The sequence below is a fragment of the Eurosta solidaginis genome, chromosome 2 (assembly GCF_040869045.1).
Source record: "Eurosta solidaginis isolate ZX-2024a chromosome 2, ASM4086904v1, whole genome shotgun sequence".
NCBI lineage: Eukaryota > Metazoa > Arthropoda > Insecta > Diptera > Tephritidae > Eurosta > Eurosta solidaginis.
Window position 1 is genome coordinate 133,903,282 of NC_090320.1, and position 19,318 is coordinate 133,922,599.

Below are 19,318 nucleotides of genomic sequence, written 5' to 3' on the forward strand. Positions count from 1 at the left end.
GTGTCGAAAAGAAAATTAAGTGCAAACGCGTCACATTAACGTTGTCACATTACCTCACTTTCACAAAAATTTCACGCCATTCGATTGCGGAAAATTTCAGTTTATTTTTGCGTCACTATTATTTTCACTAATTTTTCTAATCAATCTTTGTTACGCAGTTTTGTTCTTTGTTGCATAAGATTTATTTCACGGTTTCACACTTTTCGTCGAGTTTTATATCAGCGCTCGGCCTTATTTATAACAACTTTGAACGTTGAAGTGGAGAGTGGCCCCATGATTTCCACAAAAGACGTTGTTGTTGCTCTGCCCTTCTCCCCGATTTCTCGGTACAAAGTAAGCTGCAAAGTCTGTAAAGAAATAAACATATTGAAAGCGTTAAATAAAGTGTTTTTTTGTATTTTAATCGGTTGGTTGAGTGCTTCGCTTAGTTTATTCAAGATTATATTCCTCACTTTAATTCGCTCAAAACTTTTCATCCAGAAATATGGAAGCTTATATCAGGTTGGCCGATCGAAAAACCGAGTTCGAGGCCGACTTTAATGATATAAGTGCGGCTATGCACAGTACACACTCTTGCAATACAGCAAAAAGAGTTGAAAGCTAAGTGGAAAAAACAGAAACCGCCCCCGATGAGTTACTTGACTCTGACACGCATGAAGCAAAAAAATGTCAGTGGTCAAGATCAAGCATAAGACGGCATATGCCGTATTCCGCGGATGCATATCTAACATGGTTGAACTTGAAGCTAAATTGAAGCAGGAAAAAGATAGGGAGGTTCGACGTGAAGCAGAACGCGCGCGCGAACATAGTATCCGCATGCCAGCTTGCGATACTGAGGTACTCAAAGGTGACTACCTATCGTGGCCAACATTTCGGGACCTGTTCACGGCCATCTACAAAAACAACAGTCGCCTAAGCCCGGTAGAAAAGTTGTTCAACCTTAACGAAAATACACAAAGTGAGACAAAGGACATCGTCAAGAAATGTCCCCTGACAAACGAAGGCTTCGAGACAGCCTGGAAAAACCTACATATGTGAGAGATACGAGAATAAACGGATTCTCGTAAACTCACAAATACAAATTTTGTTTAATCTGAAAAAGATAGATAGCGAGTGCGGAAGCTCAATTAAATCTTTACAGCGCGACATAAATAATTGTTTGGCATGCCTAAAAACCCATCAGATAGATGTTTCAAATCGGGATGCGATCATCAACTATTTATGCTCGACAAAATTACCCGAGAATACGTTGGCTCTATGGGAGCAGCGCATTGATCACAAAACGGACATATCCTAGTGGGAGGGTATGGACAAATTTCTATCTGATCGATTTCAAACACTTGAAATTGTGTCTGGTTTCACAGGGCATGCCACTTCTCAAGTGCAAAAATCAGGCGCGTCGCGACAATCGACAGAAACCCCTACGAAAAGACTTGGTGTTTTTCAAATAAAAGTATCCAAGCAAACAACAAATTCAATGTATAAAATGTGCGAATCTACGGAGCACAGATTACGCAAATTTTCACGCTTTTGCGATTTAACCCCGGTAGATGGATTAAATTCGTTAAATCCACCAATGGCTGCCTGAACTGTTTATCACCAGGACACACAGTGACGAGGTGCACCAGTTCGGATAACTGTTCCAAATGCCACTCTCGTCACCACACGCTCCTGCATGCGGATACACTTCAAAAACTGCGGTACATAACCCTTTCAAAGATGCGGATAATACCCCATCAACTTCGGCACAGGCACGGAAAAGACAGGAGTCGGGACAACCACCTTTCTCTACGAACCTGTACAATTGTGGTGTTTCGCAAACTCTGCAACGGAGTGGAGGCACCACAATTGCGTTTAGGTTAGATTTGAATGAAAGGAAAAGAAAGGCGAGAGATATTTCTCGTTATAATATTTGTCTTTATTATAGTGAAAATTAAAATCAGCACAATAACGTACCTTGTATAATAAAATGTGGCGGGGCTCCTCGGACAGTGTTAGCTCTGGTTCGCTCAACGATCGCTGAAAAAGTAGACGGTTGCCTTGTCGAGGACAACCGTTGAACCGCGGAAAAAGTCTCCGGTTTTAAGGGGAAGCTTCCCCATATAGTTGTACCGGCATGCATGTATATGTGTACGGACAACATAACCCTACCTATGCACACACATACATGCATGTGGGCGAACTAGTGGTCGATAAAGGGGTGCTATTAGGGTGGCGCGAGTTGATATGAATTTAGGCTTCGGGCCTAAACATGCCGGCCCCTTTGCGATACGCAACAGCTCAGACTCCGCCCGAGCGGCCCGACCACGATTTGTCTTAAAACTAGATTCTAAATTAAACGGTGCGCGCCGGACATCGCGACGGCATCCTCCTTGCCTCCGCCGTGACCTAGATCTAGGACGATAGAACAAAAAATTAATGGAAACCGTAACATATATTTTTTGCCATTCATATAAACTTCATTTATTTTGGGAAATGTACAATTTACATGTTGAAACTTACAATAAACTAATTAGTAGACCTAAATAACCGTTAGGGTATGCTAGATCGGGTGTGTCCCCGAAAGCACCCACCCGAAGATCGTGCTTTGCGCGAGCAGCGATCCAAAAGATGGTGGTAATGTGCCGGACGTCATGATTTCGGCGTAGACGTCGCCGCCAAGAACGAGGCGAATTGGGGTGGACGCATAAAAATGGGGGTCCGCAAGTCGGATGTGCTCGTAAGGAGCCGCGACGCTGGGGTCGACGTTGTAATTTGGACTGACGCGCCTGAAGTCGTCGACGCAGACTGCGTGAGTCGTCACCGTCTTACTCTGCCCATGTTTGCCTCTAAAGCGAATAAAACAGCCGGTTTCGCCGTCGGCAGTGCTAACTCTCGCGCCAGCCTGCGGTCGATCGTTGTGCGGGGGGAACATGCGTCTATTAGGGCACCAATGAGGTGCAGACGCCCTCCGGCTTCCACCTTCACGATCGCAGTCGGCGCCAGAGCAGCCATTGGCCGAAGGGTTGGGCCGGCTGAGGCGCGGGCCGGAATGACCCCGTTCCGGAATGAGCTGTATTGAGGTAGCTGGCGCGGCCGAGTGGCCAGTCTACCGTCTCGATGATCGTCCTTCACGTTTGGTATCGCGTGTAGCTGGCGCGGCCGAGGGGCCAGTCTACGATCACGCGTTGGTCGATGTGCTTGCGTGCGTTGTTGCGTAGGTGGGCGGAACGGCCGTGGTTCCGCTCCACTTTTTCCTCGTCGTTCGTGTGCTAATAGGGGTCGGAACGGCCGTGGGTCCGATCCCCTAGTGTCGGAATTTACTATATGGGAGCCCGCTCCACTCACGGATGGCAGTTGTGGTTCTTCTGCAAAGGCCGACTCGGACGCGTGGAGAGACAGCGCCTCATCCATCGTCCCGTCGTCCACCTCTTGCATCGTAGGCATCCGCTCAAAACCTTCTCCCTCTTCTTCCATGACTAGCTGATACCAGCTCTTCGGCGGCTCTGGTTCGGACGACAAGTCCTACATGGAAAGGTGCAGCGTGGTATGATGATTGCTACCACATCTTCGGCACTTTCCTTTGCTCGTGCAGTCTTTGGCGCGATGTACCATTGAAAGGCAATTTTGGCAGTACTTGGCCTTTATAATTTCGCGCAGTCGTTGCAGCGGGAACTTCGCGCGGTATATCGGGCATGACCTGATGGGATGTTTCGCGTCGCATAAATGGCACGGCTTTGGGTAACGAGCGGCCTGGCGCTCGGTTCTCTTTCGTAGCGAAGCGTAACGAGTCATTCTATTTAGAGAAGATGGAATAAAAATAAAGGGAACTTGTTGATTTATTAGGACCATGTTACGCGTTCGGCGGCGAGTAGGCCCCTATTCCATTATCGGCGCTTTTGAAATTTCGCGCGTGAGTAGGGTGAACATGTTTAAATGCCTACGAGAATATTCATCTCGCGTACGTTATGTGCGTTGCTTCTTTCCCCGCACGTTATGTGCCTGGTTCATTAGTGCCTTATTCTGTTTAATTTTGTGTCATCCGGTAGCGCTTCAGCTAGTCAGGCATACTAGTGCTGCAGAAAAATTGACATTTAAGTTGCTTGGTACTCACATTTTGGTACCGAACCGGGTAGAGAGTGTTTATTGTGGGATCTTTCGAGTCGTTGTTATTTGTGTTGTTGGTGCTAAAAACCAACAACTTTCCTGCCCGCCACAAAAAAAATGTTTGGTCAGCAAAATTTTATGCTATAAAAAGAAAAAAGAAAAAATCTTCGTTTTGGACGAGGAGAAAACTTTGTCGAATGTACCATTCTTTTGTATTGCCCTTCGATTATTTGAGCAACTCTTCCCCAAGTACGCTTGTAGGCCGGTTTTATTGATGGTCTTTATTAAAAGGCACGGTTCCCGAAGTGTATTTGGCTCCGATACCGATTTGCCAGAAACGGGTTTTTGGGTACCCGTTTGCATACTTTTATGCATCCCTAATATAATGTACATTTAAAACTCGGCGTATATGTACATACGTTGGTACAAGTATATGGGCAGTCAGTGCACGGATCTTACCGCATTGGTACATTTACTAACTTTTCTGACTCATTTTCATTTTCTACTACTTCTGCCACCAAAACTTGGATTCCACCAATATTTCAGTATTTTCGCACTGAAAACGTATACTGCGATCATTTTACAGTATTTAATTGCCGAGCCCACCCAAGTAACATTAGGAGGGGATACTGATTAAATCAGTCAATTTTTGAAAAACTTTGTGAACAACTTTAAACAAGAAATAAATTTTTGATGAGATAAGTAGCCCTTTTTTTTTTGTTTTGTGAATAATTTGAAGGACAATAAGAAGTTTTACGTAAACGATGACATGCTGAAATCGGTTATTTTGGTACTTTGGAAAACTATTGTTGTGATTAGACGTTTCGTTAACTTTTTGCGGAGCTCGGCCTTAGATCTCTTCGGAGGTTATCGCGCCTTACATTTATTTATTATTATTTTTTTTTTTTTTTTGCTTGTATATTTCAGGAACTAGTGAGTATCCTAAGGCATATGCTGAGTCTATACAAATTTCCATATATTTTGTTTTGGGTACATGTATAAAATGCAGCTATTGCTTTCTGAGAAAAAGAGAAAAAAACCACTCTACTACTACTTTCATATTTTGGTACCCACATTTTGTCTTGGTTTAAACGTCCGGGCACTGGTATAAGTTTACCAAGCATATATATATAAAGAAAAAAATGAATCGGACATTTATACATACACTCGTTTATAGCATGTAAAATTCCTATGAATTGGGACAACGGGAAATACATCGTATGGTTTTCCCGTTGCTTCCTTTTTTTCTACTACAGCGCGTGGCTGGCGTACCTAATACTATTAATTGCATTGTGGAGGTATTTGCGCGTTGACGCATCGTGGAGAGTGAGTGAAAAAAAAGAAAATGAAATTATCCAACGTACATTTTGGGCAAATAATGTGCACGCGCTTTTGTGGATGTTTGATCGCTAGCTTTTCGCTGATGAGCATCTTCCAAATCCATTAAAAGGCACAGTTTCTTTGCAGCGTAATTTCTTAATATTTTTACTACTGCATTTGTCAAAATTAGGTTTGGTTACATGGGGAATGCCCAACATATCACTTTCTGATTCTGGAACTGTTTTCGGACATCGCTTTTAATGCTTGTATATTCATGATACTAGCCCTTGTGAAACTATGTGCAGCAGCTGTTGTACGGCACAAATCTAATAGATCCGAGTATCAGCGTTCGTAAATGGCACGCAATTGGGCTGTACCAGCTGCTGCTGGATCTTTTGGCGAAGCCGCTGCACCACCGAACACAGGAAGGGCACGTTTCGGAGCATCTTTACGGGAAAGTACAAATGTGAGTATTATGCTATCTTGCATAAGCGTATATATCGTTGGACCCAACAAAAAACGTAAGCTTGTGGAGTATCATTGGAAAATATTAGGTCCTCACGTAGTAATCCTTCCAGAACAATTTTGCGCATTAAACGTTATACATCTGATTTGTCCCAATCTTTTAGAACGCCATGATGTACCGCTTTATCATGACCGGAATCTACGATGCGTTTAACTAGAGACCCTTTCAGCACAAAAAACCTTTGCCAATGACGGCCACATAGCAATTCATATATGTAAGGATGGCGTGCACAGGAGCCATCACCATCAAACAAATCGCACATGTATGTAAGCATATTGTTAACAGTTCTTCGGGTGATGCGTGATACTAAGCTGTCATCCTTAAACATAGAACATGTTAGCATATTATACAAATATTCGAAACATCTCAATTCAATAGCACGTTTGCCGATCAGTTGGCAAGGCAAGAAGGCTGCCTCGTCTTCGAAAGCTTTTGTAAAGCGCACTTTTAGAAACATCCATGCCAAAAGTAGTGGACCATTTGCAGGATTATGATACATTCTTATTATTTCTTTATCTAAAAGACTCAATAATATTGAGTGCCAATGTTGAAGCATTATCTGCCAAATCAATACTATTCAATAGCAGAATAGTCTCTGAATAAGCCAAACGTGTTCTTATTTCATTATGTAAATGTTTACCAAAATAACTTTGTCGACGCCCAAATGTATGTTGTCTAAAACAGTTGAAATGGCAAAAGTTCACAAATGAGTAGCAAAATGTGAGTAACTTCATTAATTTCTCGCGCATTTCCCTCTGACCAAACAATTAAACGCGCATGATAATCGAAAAATTCACCATTAGCCACCTAATCGGTGGATACTCGTTGATTAGTTGCTCCAATTGATTGAGATACGAATTGCGTAGTTTAGGTAATGTTATTTTATTTAAAAGTTCTTTGTATTGAGTGTGGTATGGATGATTTGGAACTTTGTAGACAAAGTAGCATATTTTTAACGATTTTTAATACAATTATGCGTTCGAGTGTGTAATAGCCCCATATGTCATCGATCAGTTTGCTCATATTACTTTCTGATGAAATGTGTGGCCAATGAGCTTGCTGAACCACGATATTCATTTGTTAGATAGCAACAGAGTATCTTCCAACATTGTTGCGATTCTAAATCCAATAGCTCTTGCAAGTTCTGCGTGAATGGCAGTAATTTCAGCTGTTTCCTCTCCTTCAACAAATCTTCTAATTTCACATTTGAAGCAGATTTTTTGCGAAATTGTAGCACACCGTCTTGCAGCTCCTTGGATATATTCAACAGCTCTTCACGCCCTGTGCTCTCTGGTGTCTCGTGGTGTATGCCGGATACCAATTGCCACAGACCCTTCCAATCGGTGATAACACTTGGGGAGGAGCTCATTGCGTTATCTAAATATTTTTCAGACGTTTCTCTTATTTAATTGGAATTTCACTTAAAATTTGTAAAATAAAAACAAATTACATTCCTTGCATTGCCAGCCGCACCTCAACTATGTGTAGACGAGTGAAACCCGCCCGCCCCCTACATATGTCCTTAACAGCACGCGCATCTTTTCGGCACTGTTCCAGCATATTAATTTCCTGGTAACTTTGCTTTTTAAGACAATTATCGCATGCTGTATCTCTTCGTTCCAGACATTGTTCACTCGTAAAATGCTCACTAAAAATCTAGCTGGTGAGCACGTCGACAATCTGTTACATTTTCACAGTATCTCTCTAGTTCTCTACATGTAGCTTCTTTACATCCATTGCAACCGTGTTATCCAAGTCCAATAATTTCTTCATACGCGTCATATCCGCGGTAATTATAGTAACGTAAACAGTGAGCTGCAGGTCCTGCTTCTTGGTAATAGCCTTCAATGGCTATTGGTAACGAGTAGTGCAACACAAACGTACGTCTGGGTTATAAATACCCATTCCGAAAGCTATTGTTGCGCAAAGCACACGCACTTTACCACTCAACCAATCCTTTTGACGCGTCTCACGTAGAGTATCTGTTAAACCGGCAGAAGGGCGAACCGCATGATACGCTAGCGATTTTATGCCAGCTGCATGTAATTTATTTGCCAGCTCTTCACATTTCTTACGCGATAAACAATAAATTATACCACTCCAATTAGATGAGCGTCCTCTTAGGAAGGCTTGTATATCCTCTAATGTACTAACACCCCGTGTCGGCAACACTGAAATTTACTTAAATTGCTACGATTAAACCTGGGTAAAACCCATTTAGGATGTGCCCAATGCAATTGACGTAGGATATCAGTGCGTCCGCGGAGTGTAGCCGTAGCGGTTAGCGCCATGATTGGCACTTTAGGAAGCCGTTTGCGTAGTATGCCAAAACGCTTGTAATCAGGGGGAAGATCATTACCTTATAAAAATGTGTACGTAAACGGGAGTAGGTCTGGAGAATGTGAAGCCAGTTGTCGTAACTGTGCGCACCCGGTCCCATGCTGCTTCACCAGATGAAGGAAAGGTGCCGAAGAGCCAACAGTGTCAACTTGGCGAGGTTGAGTCCATTCTTGAAGACAATTTACCGAAAACTAAATTCACTATTGTCAAAGTGCCGTACCATGCGACATGTAAGCAACAGCTCGTGGAGTGAAAACTATGAAAATTTGAAGAAGTAACACAAATTAAATTGCGGATGATTTAGACTCTGCATTCATTTTGATTATCACCGAATTATCAATACTATCTGATCTGAGAAACCGATTCATAATCCCATGTAAAAAATATGCAAATTTAGTTTAGATTTTATATTGAGAGGAATATTTGTTAATTTTTTTGACTTACGCATGGACTATATATCATTATATTTAAGTTTTCCCGGCAGTGCAATTGCCAAACTTTTTTAAGGATGTTCACAGCGCTGTATTAGGTTTCTGGTGTCCTCGCTCGGGGTGAGCGAGTGAATTTTGGGGTTGATTTTTTAAGAATTAAAAAAAAGTGTTTTGTGGCAGAGGGGGGATCTGCGTTAGGGCTTTTCTGGTATCCTCGTTATGGGAGAACGAGTGATATTTTTTTTTTTGAAAATTTAAAAATTGAATGGGCCGGAGAATGCCTTTGGTTTCGGTGGCAGATGCGAATCTGCCCTAGGGTTGTTGGTTGGCCTCGTTTCGGGGGAACGAGAGCTGGGGTTGATTTTTCGGAAAGGAGGGATGGGGAGGAACGGAAGGATTGTTAAGAGGAACTCGTGGTCCTTTCACAATATATCTCCGTAGGAAGAAGGATCAGTTTGACCAAAGGTCGTCTGACTTGACCCTTCTCGGTTATGAGGTCGACTACACGTACTCGGTTATCTTCGCCGGGGTGGACGTTGACGACTCTACCTAACCTCCTTAAAGAGGACAACTTATCTCCCACTTGTATATTTTGTCTGGGGTGTTTCCACTTCACACGCTTTTGAAGTTCGGATAAATATTCGGCTTTCCATCGCCGGCAGAAGGTTTGATGGAGGGCCTTGAGCTTCTGCCATCTATTTATCATGGAGGCAGGACTTTCGTTCGCCTTCGGTTCTGGCGGCGCCAGAAGATGGCTGCCAGTTAGGAAATGTCCTGGGGTTAGTGGCTCCAGGTCCGTCGGGTCATTGGACGCCGGGCTGAGATGCCGTGAATTTAGGCATGCCTCGATCCGGCACAAAAGGGTTTGGAACTCCTCCATGGTATATTTATGGAGAGAAGCGACCTTTTTGAAGTGGCTTTTGAAGCTCTTTACTCCCGCTTCCCACAGGCGCCCATATGTGGAGCGCCGGCGGGAATAAAATGCCAAGTTAATGCTTGATGGCTATACTTGGAGACTGTTTTGTCTCGGCTTTCTGCCAGGAAGGCTTTGAATTCCGATCGTAGAGATCTGGAAGCTCCGACAAAGTTCGTAACATTGTCGGAGTAGATGTTTTTTGGACGACCTCTTCTCGCGATAAAACGCGAAAAGGCTGCGAGGAAGCATGGGGTGCTCAGATCACTAGTGGCTTCTAGGTGGATGGCCTTAGTGGAGAAACAAACAAAGAGGCATACGTAGCCTTTGGACAGTCGACATCCCCTACCGCGGTAGCTTTTGATGTCGAAAGGCCCCGCGAAATCTACCCCGGTATTGGTGAACGCGCGAGTAAAAGTAGTACGTTCGCAGGGAAGGGTCCCATAAGTTGGGACTGCGCCTGCTTCCTGTGAATAATGCAGGTTTTGCAATTGTGGATGATGGCTCTGATCATTGTCTTGACATTCGGAATCCAATACTGGGTGCGAATAAAGCGGAGCATGAGCTGGTTCTCGCCATGAATGGAATCATGATGAATCATCATGACTGCAAGGCGAGACAGCCTGCAATTGTAAGGCAAGATGATCGGATGCCGCTCGTTGTATGACATGTCTTTTGAAGCCCCTAGACGCCCTCCTGTTCTGATAATATCATCTTTGTCGATGTATGGGTTGAGTGACAGGATTTCACTCTTCCGATCAATAGGTTCCCTATTCTTTAATTTTAAATATTCGGTACCGTAAAATTGTTTCTGGCAGACTCGTATTAAGGCTTGAGTCGTTGCCTTAATCTCATCGACTGGGATTATGCACGACTTTTCTTGGAACACTGCTTTGATTTTAGGATGCGTTCTTTTATAGAATCTCCTAACATAAGATAAGGCTTTCAAAGCTCGTGGCAAATCTGAAAATCGGTCAAGAATATCTGTATGATCTACCCTTGTCGTGGCATACGATTGTGCCCTCTTTTCCTCAACGGACGTGTTGTAATCGGCATCTTGTGCTGGCCAGTGAGAATTGTCTTCTTGTAGCCAAGAAGGACCATGCCACCACAACGAATTGTTGACCAAATCTGACGCTAGAAGTCCTTTGCTTCCTAAATCCGCCGGGTTAGATTCCGAGGCAACGTGAAGCCAGTCCTTATTACCGACCATATCGAGGATCTTGGTGATTCGATGTGCGACGAAGGTTGACCAAGTACAGGGCGGCTTGCGTATCCATGCGAGTACGATGGTTGAGTCCGTCCAGAGGTGAAGTTTTACTGGTCCCAAATGAATATTTCGGAATATTGATTCCATCATTTCTGCGAGAAGCACGGCGCCGCAGAGTTCTAAACGTGCTCGATTCGAACCCGTGGTAGCGAGATGGTTTTCACTGGAGCTACTCTGGTTTTTGCTAAGAGTAAGTGTATGAAAACCTGATCGTCTCTTTTTACGCGCATATATATCGCTGCAGCATATGCTTTCTCGGAAGCGTCACAGAAACCGTGGATTTCTATTTCGCCTTCCGGGGAAAAATTTACCCACCGCGGTATCCGTATGTTATCTATTTCGCCATAGTGTTGGGTGAAGGTTTTCCACCGTTCTAATGTATTTGGTGAGACAGGCTCATCCAATCCGGTGCCTTCTAACCAAATATTCTGCATTAATATTTTCGCCACTATGACCATTGGGGCGAGCCACCCTAATGGGTCGAACAGCTTGGCGATGGCTGACAATATTTCTCGCTTAGTTAGATTTTCTGGATCCTCCTGTGGTCCTGCTTTAAAATAAAAGAGATCGGAGTGCGCATTCCATCTTATGCCCAATGCCTTCACGGTGCTGGTGTCTTCGAACGCCAGAAAGTCTTCGCTTAGTCGATCAGTTTTCGGGATGTCTTTTAGAACTGCCTCCGAGTTTGATGTCCATTTCCGAAGTGGAAAACCAGCTGACTGTAGTACTTGTCGTATTTCATCCCTTGCCTTAATGGTCGATGCGGTGGTGTGTCCTCCCGCTAATACGTCGTCTACGTACATGCATTCTCGCAGGATGCTCGATGCTGTTGGATGGAAATTTTCCACATCGTCAGCTAGCTGTAGAAGCGTTCTGATGGCCAGGTATGGAGCGCAGTTAACTCCGAACGTTACAGTCTTTAACTCGTAGAGGCCTATTGGTTCACTAATGGCTTTTCGGAAAACAATCCTCTGAAATTTGGTATGGTTGGCATCCATCCAAATTTGCCTATACATTTTCTCTATATCGCTATTAAAGACATATCGATAGAGTCTCCAACGTAGAATAAGAATTGGGAGATCTGCTTGTAGTATTGGACCAGGTAAGAGAATGTCGTTTAGACTGGTGCCATTAGCCGTCGGGCTTGAGGCATTGAAAACGACTCGGACTTTCGTCGTTATACTTTCTGCTTTGACAACGGCGTGGTGTGGCAGAAAGTAATTATTTGTTTCATCTGCCGCGACGACACTGCTGATTTTTTTCATATGTCCAAGAGTCTCGTATTCTGAGAGTACCCTAATATATTCTTTCCCTAAGTCCGGATTTTTTATTAACCGGGACTCGTTTCGATTATATTGTGAGAATGCGCGCTTAAGAGATCCTCCTAAACTCAACTCTTCTGAGTAGCCTTGCTTGAATGGGAGGGATACTATGTACCTCCCATCTTCGTTTCTTCTTGTTGTTTCTTTATACAGTTTTTCGCAATATGCGTCATCTGCATTAATGCTTTTGCCTTTTGGCAAATTTTCTAAATCCCAGAAAGCTTTTAGTTGGTTGTCCAGCGCGACTTCGTTGTAAAACGACACTATGTTCTTTGTTGGATTCGGTGCTTCAATACGACCGGTTAGTATCCAACCGAACACTGTCTCTTGGGCCAGAAGTGTATTTAGTACATTCTTTTTTAGACCGCTTAGTATAATTTGGGGATATATATATCCACCAAGTATGAGGTCTACATCTTCATTGACGTAGAACCTCTTGGTTGCCAAAACTAAGTCTGGGAATGCCTGCATAGTCATTGTTTCGATATGGCAGGATGGCAGATTCCCAGTTAGTTTGGCTAAAATTAGAACAGGAGTAGTCAAGCTAAAGCATGGGTCCACTGGTGAACGTAGCTCGATGGTGGATGCCTCTTTAACTTGATCAGATACTGCGTTGGTGATGCCTGAAACTTGGGCATGCATTTTCCTTGCCGGCAAATTGATTCTGCGTTTTAGTCTTTCTGTCATGAAAGAGCATTCAGACCCTGAATCAATTAGTGCCCGCGCGGAGAAGTCGGTACCATTATGATGAATGTGTACGCGAGCAGTTCCTAATAGCACGCCTGTGCTGGAATTAGCATGACAGGATTTTACATTCTGGTTCGCAGAAGAATTTGGTTGCCCCGATTCCTGTCTTCTTTGTGCTTGTGCTGAAGTTGACGGGATATTATCCGCGTCTTTAAAAAGATTGCGCCTCGTAGTTTGCTGAACTGTATCCGCATGCAGGAGCGTGTGGTGACGAGAGTGGCATTTAGCACAGTTGTACGAACTGGTACACCTCGTCACTGTGTGTCCTTGGGATAAGCAGTTCAGGCATCCCCCCGTGGACTTGATGAAGTTGATTCTCTCCACTGGGGTCAGATCACAGAATCGGGGACAATTACGTAACCTGTGTTCAGCTTTGCACATTTTACAAAAAGCCCTAGATGTTGATTTTGAAGTAGGTTTTGATACCTTCGTTTGGAAGGCACCAAGTCTTTTTATGGGGGTTTCGGTTGGATGCCGAGTATTTGATGGCTTTTGGCCCTTTTGGGCGTTAGTGCCAGTGAAGATAGACACTGTTTCCAGTGTCTGAAACCTATTTGATAGAAATTTGTCCATATCTTCCCATTTAGATATGTCCATTTTATGGTCTATGCTTTGTTCCCATAGAGCCAGGGTACTTTCCGGTAACTTTGTCGAACACAAATAAGTTAGTATTGCATCCCAATTGGATGTGTCGATTTTGTGACACTTGAGGGACGATAGACAATTGTTTATATCGCTATGTAATTTCTTTAACGCGCTCCCACACTCACTCTCTACCTTCTTTAAATTAAAAAGAATTTGCAATTGCGTGTTGACTAATATACGCTTGTTTTCATACCTTTCGCACAGGTTTTTCCAGGCCATGTCGAACCCATCATTTGTTAGAGGGCATTTTTTTACAATATCTTTGGCCTCGCCCTGTGTCTTATTGTTCAGATGGAATAGTTTTTCCACCCCCTGTAGGTCGGAATTATTTATGTATATGGCCGTAAACAGGTCACGAAAGGTTGGCCATGGTAAATAATCACCTTTGAAAATCTCCGTGTCGCAAGGAGGGAGGCGGATCTTATGCCCGCGAGGTGCGGCTGGGGGTGCTTGCTCAGAGATGGCACTATTTTCTACCTTTTTAAATTTCTCTGCCTCAGCAGATACTGTGGATAAGCATCGCATATATATTGAGTAGGTAGTCATATGCTTTTTCCGGATGGCCAACACATCATTTGCGTCGACATCGTCTGATCCCATCAGTGAGTCAAACACAGACTTAACCTGCTTCCATAAGGAGCGCAACTCTTCTTGCTGTATCGCAAGAGTGTGCTTATTATGATGTTCCTCTGGAATAAGGCTGTACTGTTTCTCAAACTCTGTGATTACCTCAGCTGATCGGACATAATTTTCCATTTTCTCAACAAATTATTCCTACCCAACTAAAAACAAATTAATTCTTTGAACAAAAAAATGGAAACAATGCTTTGAAAGGTCGCTTTTATTTAGTTATTTCAGACTTGGCAGACTCGTCTGATATTTTTTTTTTCCAAGGGAAGAATAGGCAATGGTGTAACCTACTCGCCAACCGCACGCAAATTATATATATATGTATATATTGATCTGGCTATTAAATTATAAGGGTCAGAGTTGGCCGATTCGTCTGGTTTTCCCACGATAAAAGTAAAACACAACAATGTGGCTTACTCGCCACCCGCACGTAAATTTTTATGTATGTATGTATCGGTGTGTGTATTAATTTATTTGCAGATTATTTTGTGCCGTAAGACAGAGAGCAGGGGGGAGCAACTCCAATGTGTATTGTGCGAAGCAAAGGGGGGCCACTCGCCACTTGAGCGTTCAATTTTACTATAATATATTGATATAAAAACTCGACGAAAAGTGTAAAAACTCAGTGAAAACTGTTGTAAAAAACTGTGTTGATTGAACTAGTGAAAATTAAAGTGCTTGAAAAGAAAATGAAAATTGCCACTGCCGTATGGTGTTAGATTTTTAATATGAATGTGAGGTTATGTGCACATGTACCCTAAAGGACCGGATTCGTCGCGGTTTTGTGTATCACCAGGATAATTTTTGTTGAAATTTTGCGCAATGTGGACTGTATCTTTTATATAGGTGTTGGTTCCTTTTTACGGGGAGAAAAGACCATGTACAATTGTGGTGTTTCGCAAACTCGGCAACGGAGTGGAGGCACCACAATTGCGTTTAGGTTAGATTTGAATGAAAGGAAAAGAAAGGCGAGAGATATTTCTCGTTATAATATTTGTCTTTATTATAGTGAAAATTAAAATCAGCACAATAAGTTACCTTGTATAATAAAATGTGGCGGGGCTCCTCGGACAGTGTTAGCTTTGGTTCGCTCAACGATCGCTGAAAAAGTAGACGGTTGCCTTGTCGAGGACAACCGTTGAACCGCGGAAAAAAGTCTCCGGTTTTAAGGGGAAGCTTCCCCACATAGTTGTACCGGCATGCATGTATATGTGTACGGACAACATAACCCTACCTATGCACACACATACATGCATGTGGGCGAACTAGTGGTCGATAAAGGGGTGCTATTAGGGTGGCGCGAGTTGATATGAATTTAGGCTTCGGGCCTAAACAAACCAGAATGTCAAATCCTGCCATGCCAATTCCAACACAGGTGTGCTATTAGGAACTGCTCGCGTACACATTCACCATAATGGTACCGACTTTTCCGCGCGGGCATTAATTGATTCAGGGTCCGAATGTTCCTTTATAACTGAAAGACTGAAACGCAGAATCAATTTTCCAGCGAGGAAAATGTATGCCCAGATTTCAGGCATCACAATTGCGGTGTCAGCTCAGGTGAAAGAAGCATCCAACATCGAATTACTTTCACCAGTCGATCCATGCTTTAGCCTGACTACACCCGTTCTCGTTCTAGCTAAACTCACTGGGAATCTTTCATCCTGCCATATCAACGCAATACTTATGCAGACAAGAGGTTCTACGTCAACGAAGACGTAGACCTCATACTTGGTGGAGACATATATCCACAAATCATATTAAATGGCTTTAAGAAAAACGTGCTTAACACACTTCTGGCTCAAGAGACAGTGTTCGGTTGGATACTAACCAGTCGTATCGAAGCACCGAATCCGACGAAGGTCATCATGTCCTTCTACGAGGATGCGTTGGACAATCAACTGAAAGCTTTCTGGGAGGTAGGAAATGTGCCCAAAAATAAAATATTAAATGAAGAGGAAAAGTATTGCGAACAGCTATTTAAAGAAACAACGAAACGAAATGAGTGTGGATGGTACACCGTGTCACTACCATTCAGGCAGGATTACCTTAATAATATTGACTTAGGACCATCCCTGAAGCGTGCATGCTCTCAATTCTTCCGGAATGAGGGGCGGCTAATAAAGAACCCAGATTTAGGGAAAGAGTATGTTCGAGTGTTATCAGAATATCAAATCCTCGGACATATGAGAGAAATCAAAACCAATATTCCATCCGATGATTCGGATAACTGTTTCCTGCCCCATCACGCGTTGTAAAGGCAGAAATAACAACCACCAAGGTACGTGTCGAATTTAATGCCTCAAGCCCTACGGCGAATGGCACTAGCTTAAATGGTATTCTACTACGAGGCCCAGTTCTACAAGCCGATCTACCCACCCTTATCTTACGATGGAGACTATACCGTTTCGTCTTCAATAGAGGCATCGAAAAGATGTATCGACAAATTTGGGTGAACGAAAATCACACCAAGTTTCAACGCATTGTGTATCGCACTTCTCCGAATGACCCTATTAGTCTCTACGAATTAAAGACGGTTACATTCGTAGTGAATTGCGCTCCATATCTTGCGATAAGAACGCTTCTACAACTGGCAGACAGCGGAGCAAATTCACACCCTACAGCGACTAGCATACTGCGGGAATGCATGTATATAGATGACGTGTTAGCGGGTGGACATACAATCACAGATCTGCTCAGTGAGGACTTCCTGGCATTCGAAGATACCAGCTCGGTCAAAGCATTAGGCATTCGATGGAATGCCCACTCAGATTTCTTCTATTTTAAAGCACGAACGCTGGACAATCCTGAAAACATTACGAAGAGAGCGATATTATCAGCAATCACCAAACTTTTCGTTCCATTAGGATGGCTGGCACCAATGGTCATTGTGGCAAAAATACTCATGCAGAGTATTTGTTTAGAAGGCACCGCTTGGGATGAACCAGTATCGACCAGTACGTTGGAACAATGGAAAACCTTCACCGACCAATACCATGAGATCGATAAAATAAGGATACCTAGATGGGTAAATTTTTCTCCAGAAACCGAAATCGAGATTCATGGAGTTTGGGACGCATCCGATAAGGCTTATGCAGCAGCCGTTTACATGCGCATGAAAACGGATAATGACATCTGGACAAACCTGCTGCTAAGAAAAACTCGAGTATCCCCAGTGAAAACTCTTTCTCTTCCACGATTGGAACTTTGCGGAGCCGTGCTTTTGGTGGAAATCACAGAATCAATTTTCAGGAACCTCAAATTGGGACCAGCGAAGGTCCACCTTTGGACGGATTCAACTATCGTACTCGCATGGATAAGAATGCCCTGTTCCTGGTCAACCTTCGTTGCACATCGGATCACCAAGATCATCGACATGGTCGGAAGCAAGGACTGGCTTCACGTGAACTCGAAGTCAAACCCAGCAGATTTAGGCAGTAGAGGATTACCTGCGTCTGAGTTGGTCAATAATTCGTTGTGGTGGCAGGTACCTTTTTGGCTGCAAGAAGACACTTCCCAATAGCCAGCATAAGAAAGTGACTACATCATCTCCGTTGAATAAAAGAAGGCGAAGACTTGCGCAACGACAACCGTGCATACTACCGATGTTCTCCAACGCTTTTCTGACCTACCAAGGGTTTTACGAGTGCTATCCTATGTGATGAGATTCTACCGAAGCACTCACCCCGAAACAAAAAATTCATTCCATGTCATATCGCACTTAATCTCCCCTGATGAAGTCGACGACTGATGACGACTTTTAATTAAAATCAATCAGAAGCAACATTACAGTTCAGAATATAAAGATATGAAGGCCGGAAAACCAATTGAAGGGAAAAGTGAAATACTCTCACTTAATCCCTACTTAGACCAAGATGGCATCATTCGGGTAGGAGGGCGACTCGGGGCGTCACGGGATTTAGTTTTAATGAACACCATCCTATCCTTCTCCCATATAACTGCAGGTTATCCCGTCTGACAGTCCAAATGTTTCATCAACAAAGTCTGCATGGGGAAAAGCAACTCATGTTACGTCTGATACGCACCCCATACTGGATACCTAATGTAAAAACCATGATTAGGGCAAAAATTCACAATTGCAAAGTTTGCACTATACACCGAAAGCTTGATCAGTCCCAACTTATGGGTATTCTCTCTCGCGAACGCACGTCATTCAGCCGTGCATTCACGAATACTGGAGTCGACTTCGCCCGACCCTTTGACATTAAACGTTACCGCGGCAGGGGTGTCGCCTATACACAGGCTATGTTTTTCTTTTCGTGTGCTTTTCACACGAGCAATTCATCTGGAAGCCCCTACTGACATCAGCACACCATCATTTTTAGCGGCCTTTGCCCGTTTTATATCTAGACGCGAATGTCCGAAAAACGTGTACTCCGACATCGATACAAACTTTGTCGGAGCTTCACGATCCCTACGATCGGAATTCAAAACGTTCATTTCACAAGCCCGAGGCAATGCTGTCTCGAAGTACAGCCACCAGTCGCTCACGTGGCGCGCCCCACATGGGAGGGCTGTGGGAGGCTGGAGTGAAAAGGTTCAAAAGCCACTTCAAAAAGATAGCCTCACTACACAAATTCACCTTCGAGGAATTCCACACACTCTTGTGCCGGATCGAGGCATTCCTGAACTCGCGGCCTCTCAGCCCGGCGTCCAATGACCCAACGGACCTAGAGCCGCTTACCCCAGGCCAGATGCTGGTGAGAGCTCTGCCTCGATGATCAATCGGTGGCAGAAAGTCAGAGCCCTCCATCCCACTTTCCGCAAACGATGGAAAACCGAATATCTATCCGAACTTCAAAAGTTTGTGAAGTGGAAGCATCCCAAACAAAATATACAAGTGGGAGATCTCGCTGTCCTCAAAGAGGATAACTTATCCCCCAAAGAATGGAGGTTAGGTCGAGTCGTCAACGTACACCCCGGCGAAGATAACCGAGCTCGCGTAAGCGACCTCATAACCGAGAAGGGTCAAGTCAGACGACCTTTGGTCAAACTGATTCTTCTTCCAAAGGAGGAGATGGATTGCGAGAAGACCAAGAGCTCCTTCTAACAATCCCTCCATTCCTC

General features: G+C 43.7%; 1 protein-coding gene across 1 annotated transcript in view; it reads right to left on the reverse strand.

Moving 5' to 3' along the window:
• Positions 1–203: 203 nt before the first annotated feature.
• hgo (homogentisate 1,2-dioxygenase) overlaps positions 204–19,318 on the reverse strand; it is a 1,123,318-nt gene continuing 1,104,203 nt past the window's right edge. The window contains exon 9 of the mRNA XM_067766247.1: positions 204–347. Within this exon, the coding sequence (XP_067622348.1) occupies positions 219–347 (129 nt within the window). The 3' untranslated portion in view covers positions 204–218. The remainder of the gene's footprint in view (positions 348–19,318) is intronic.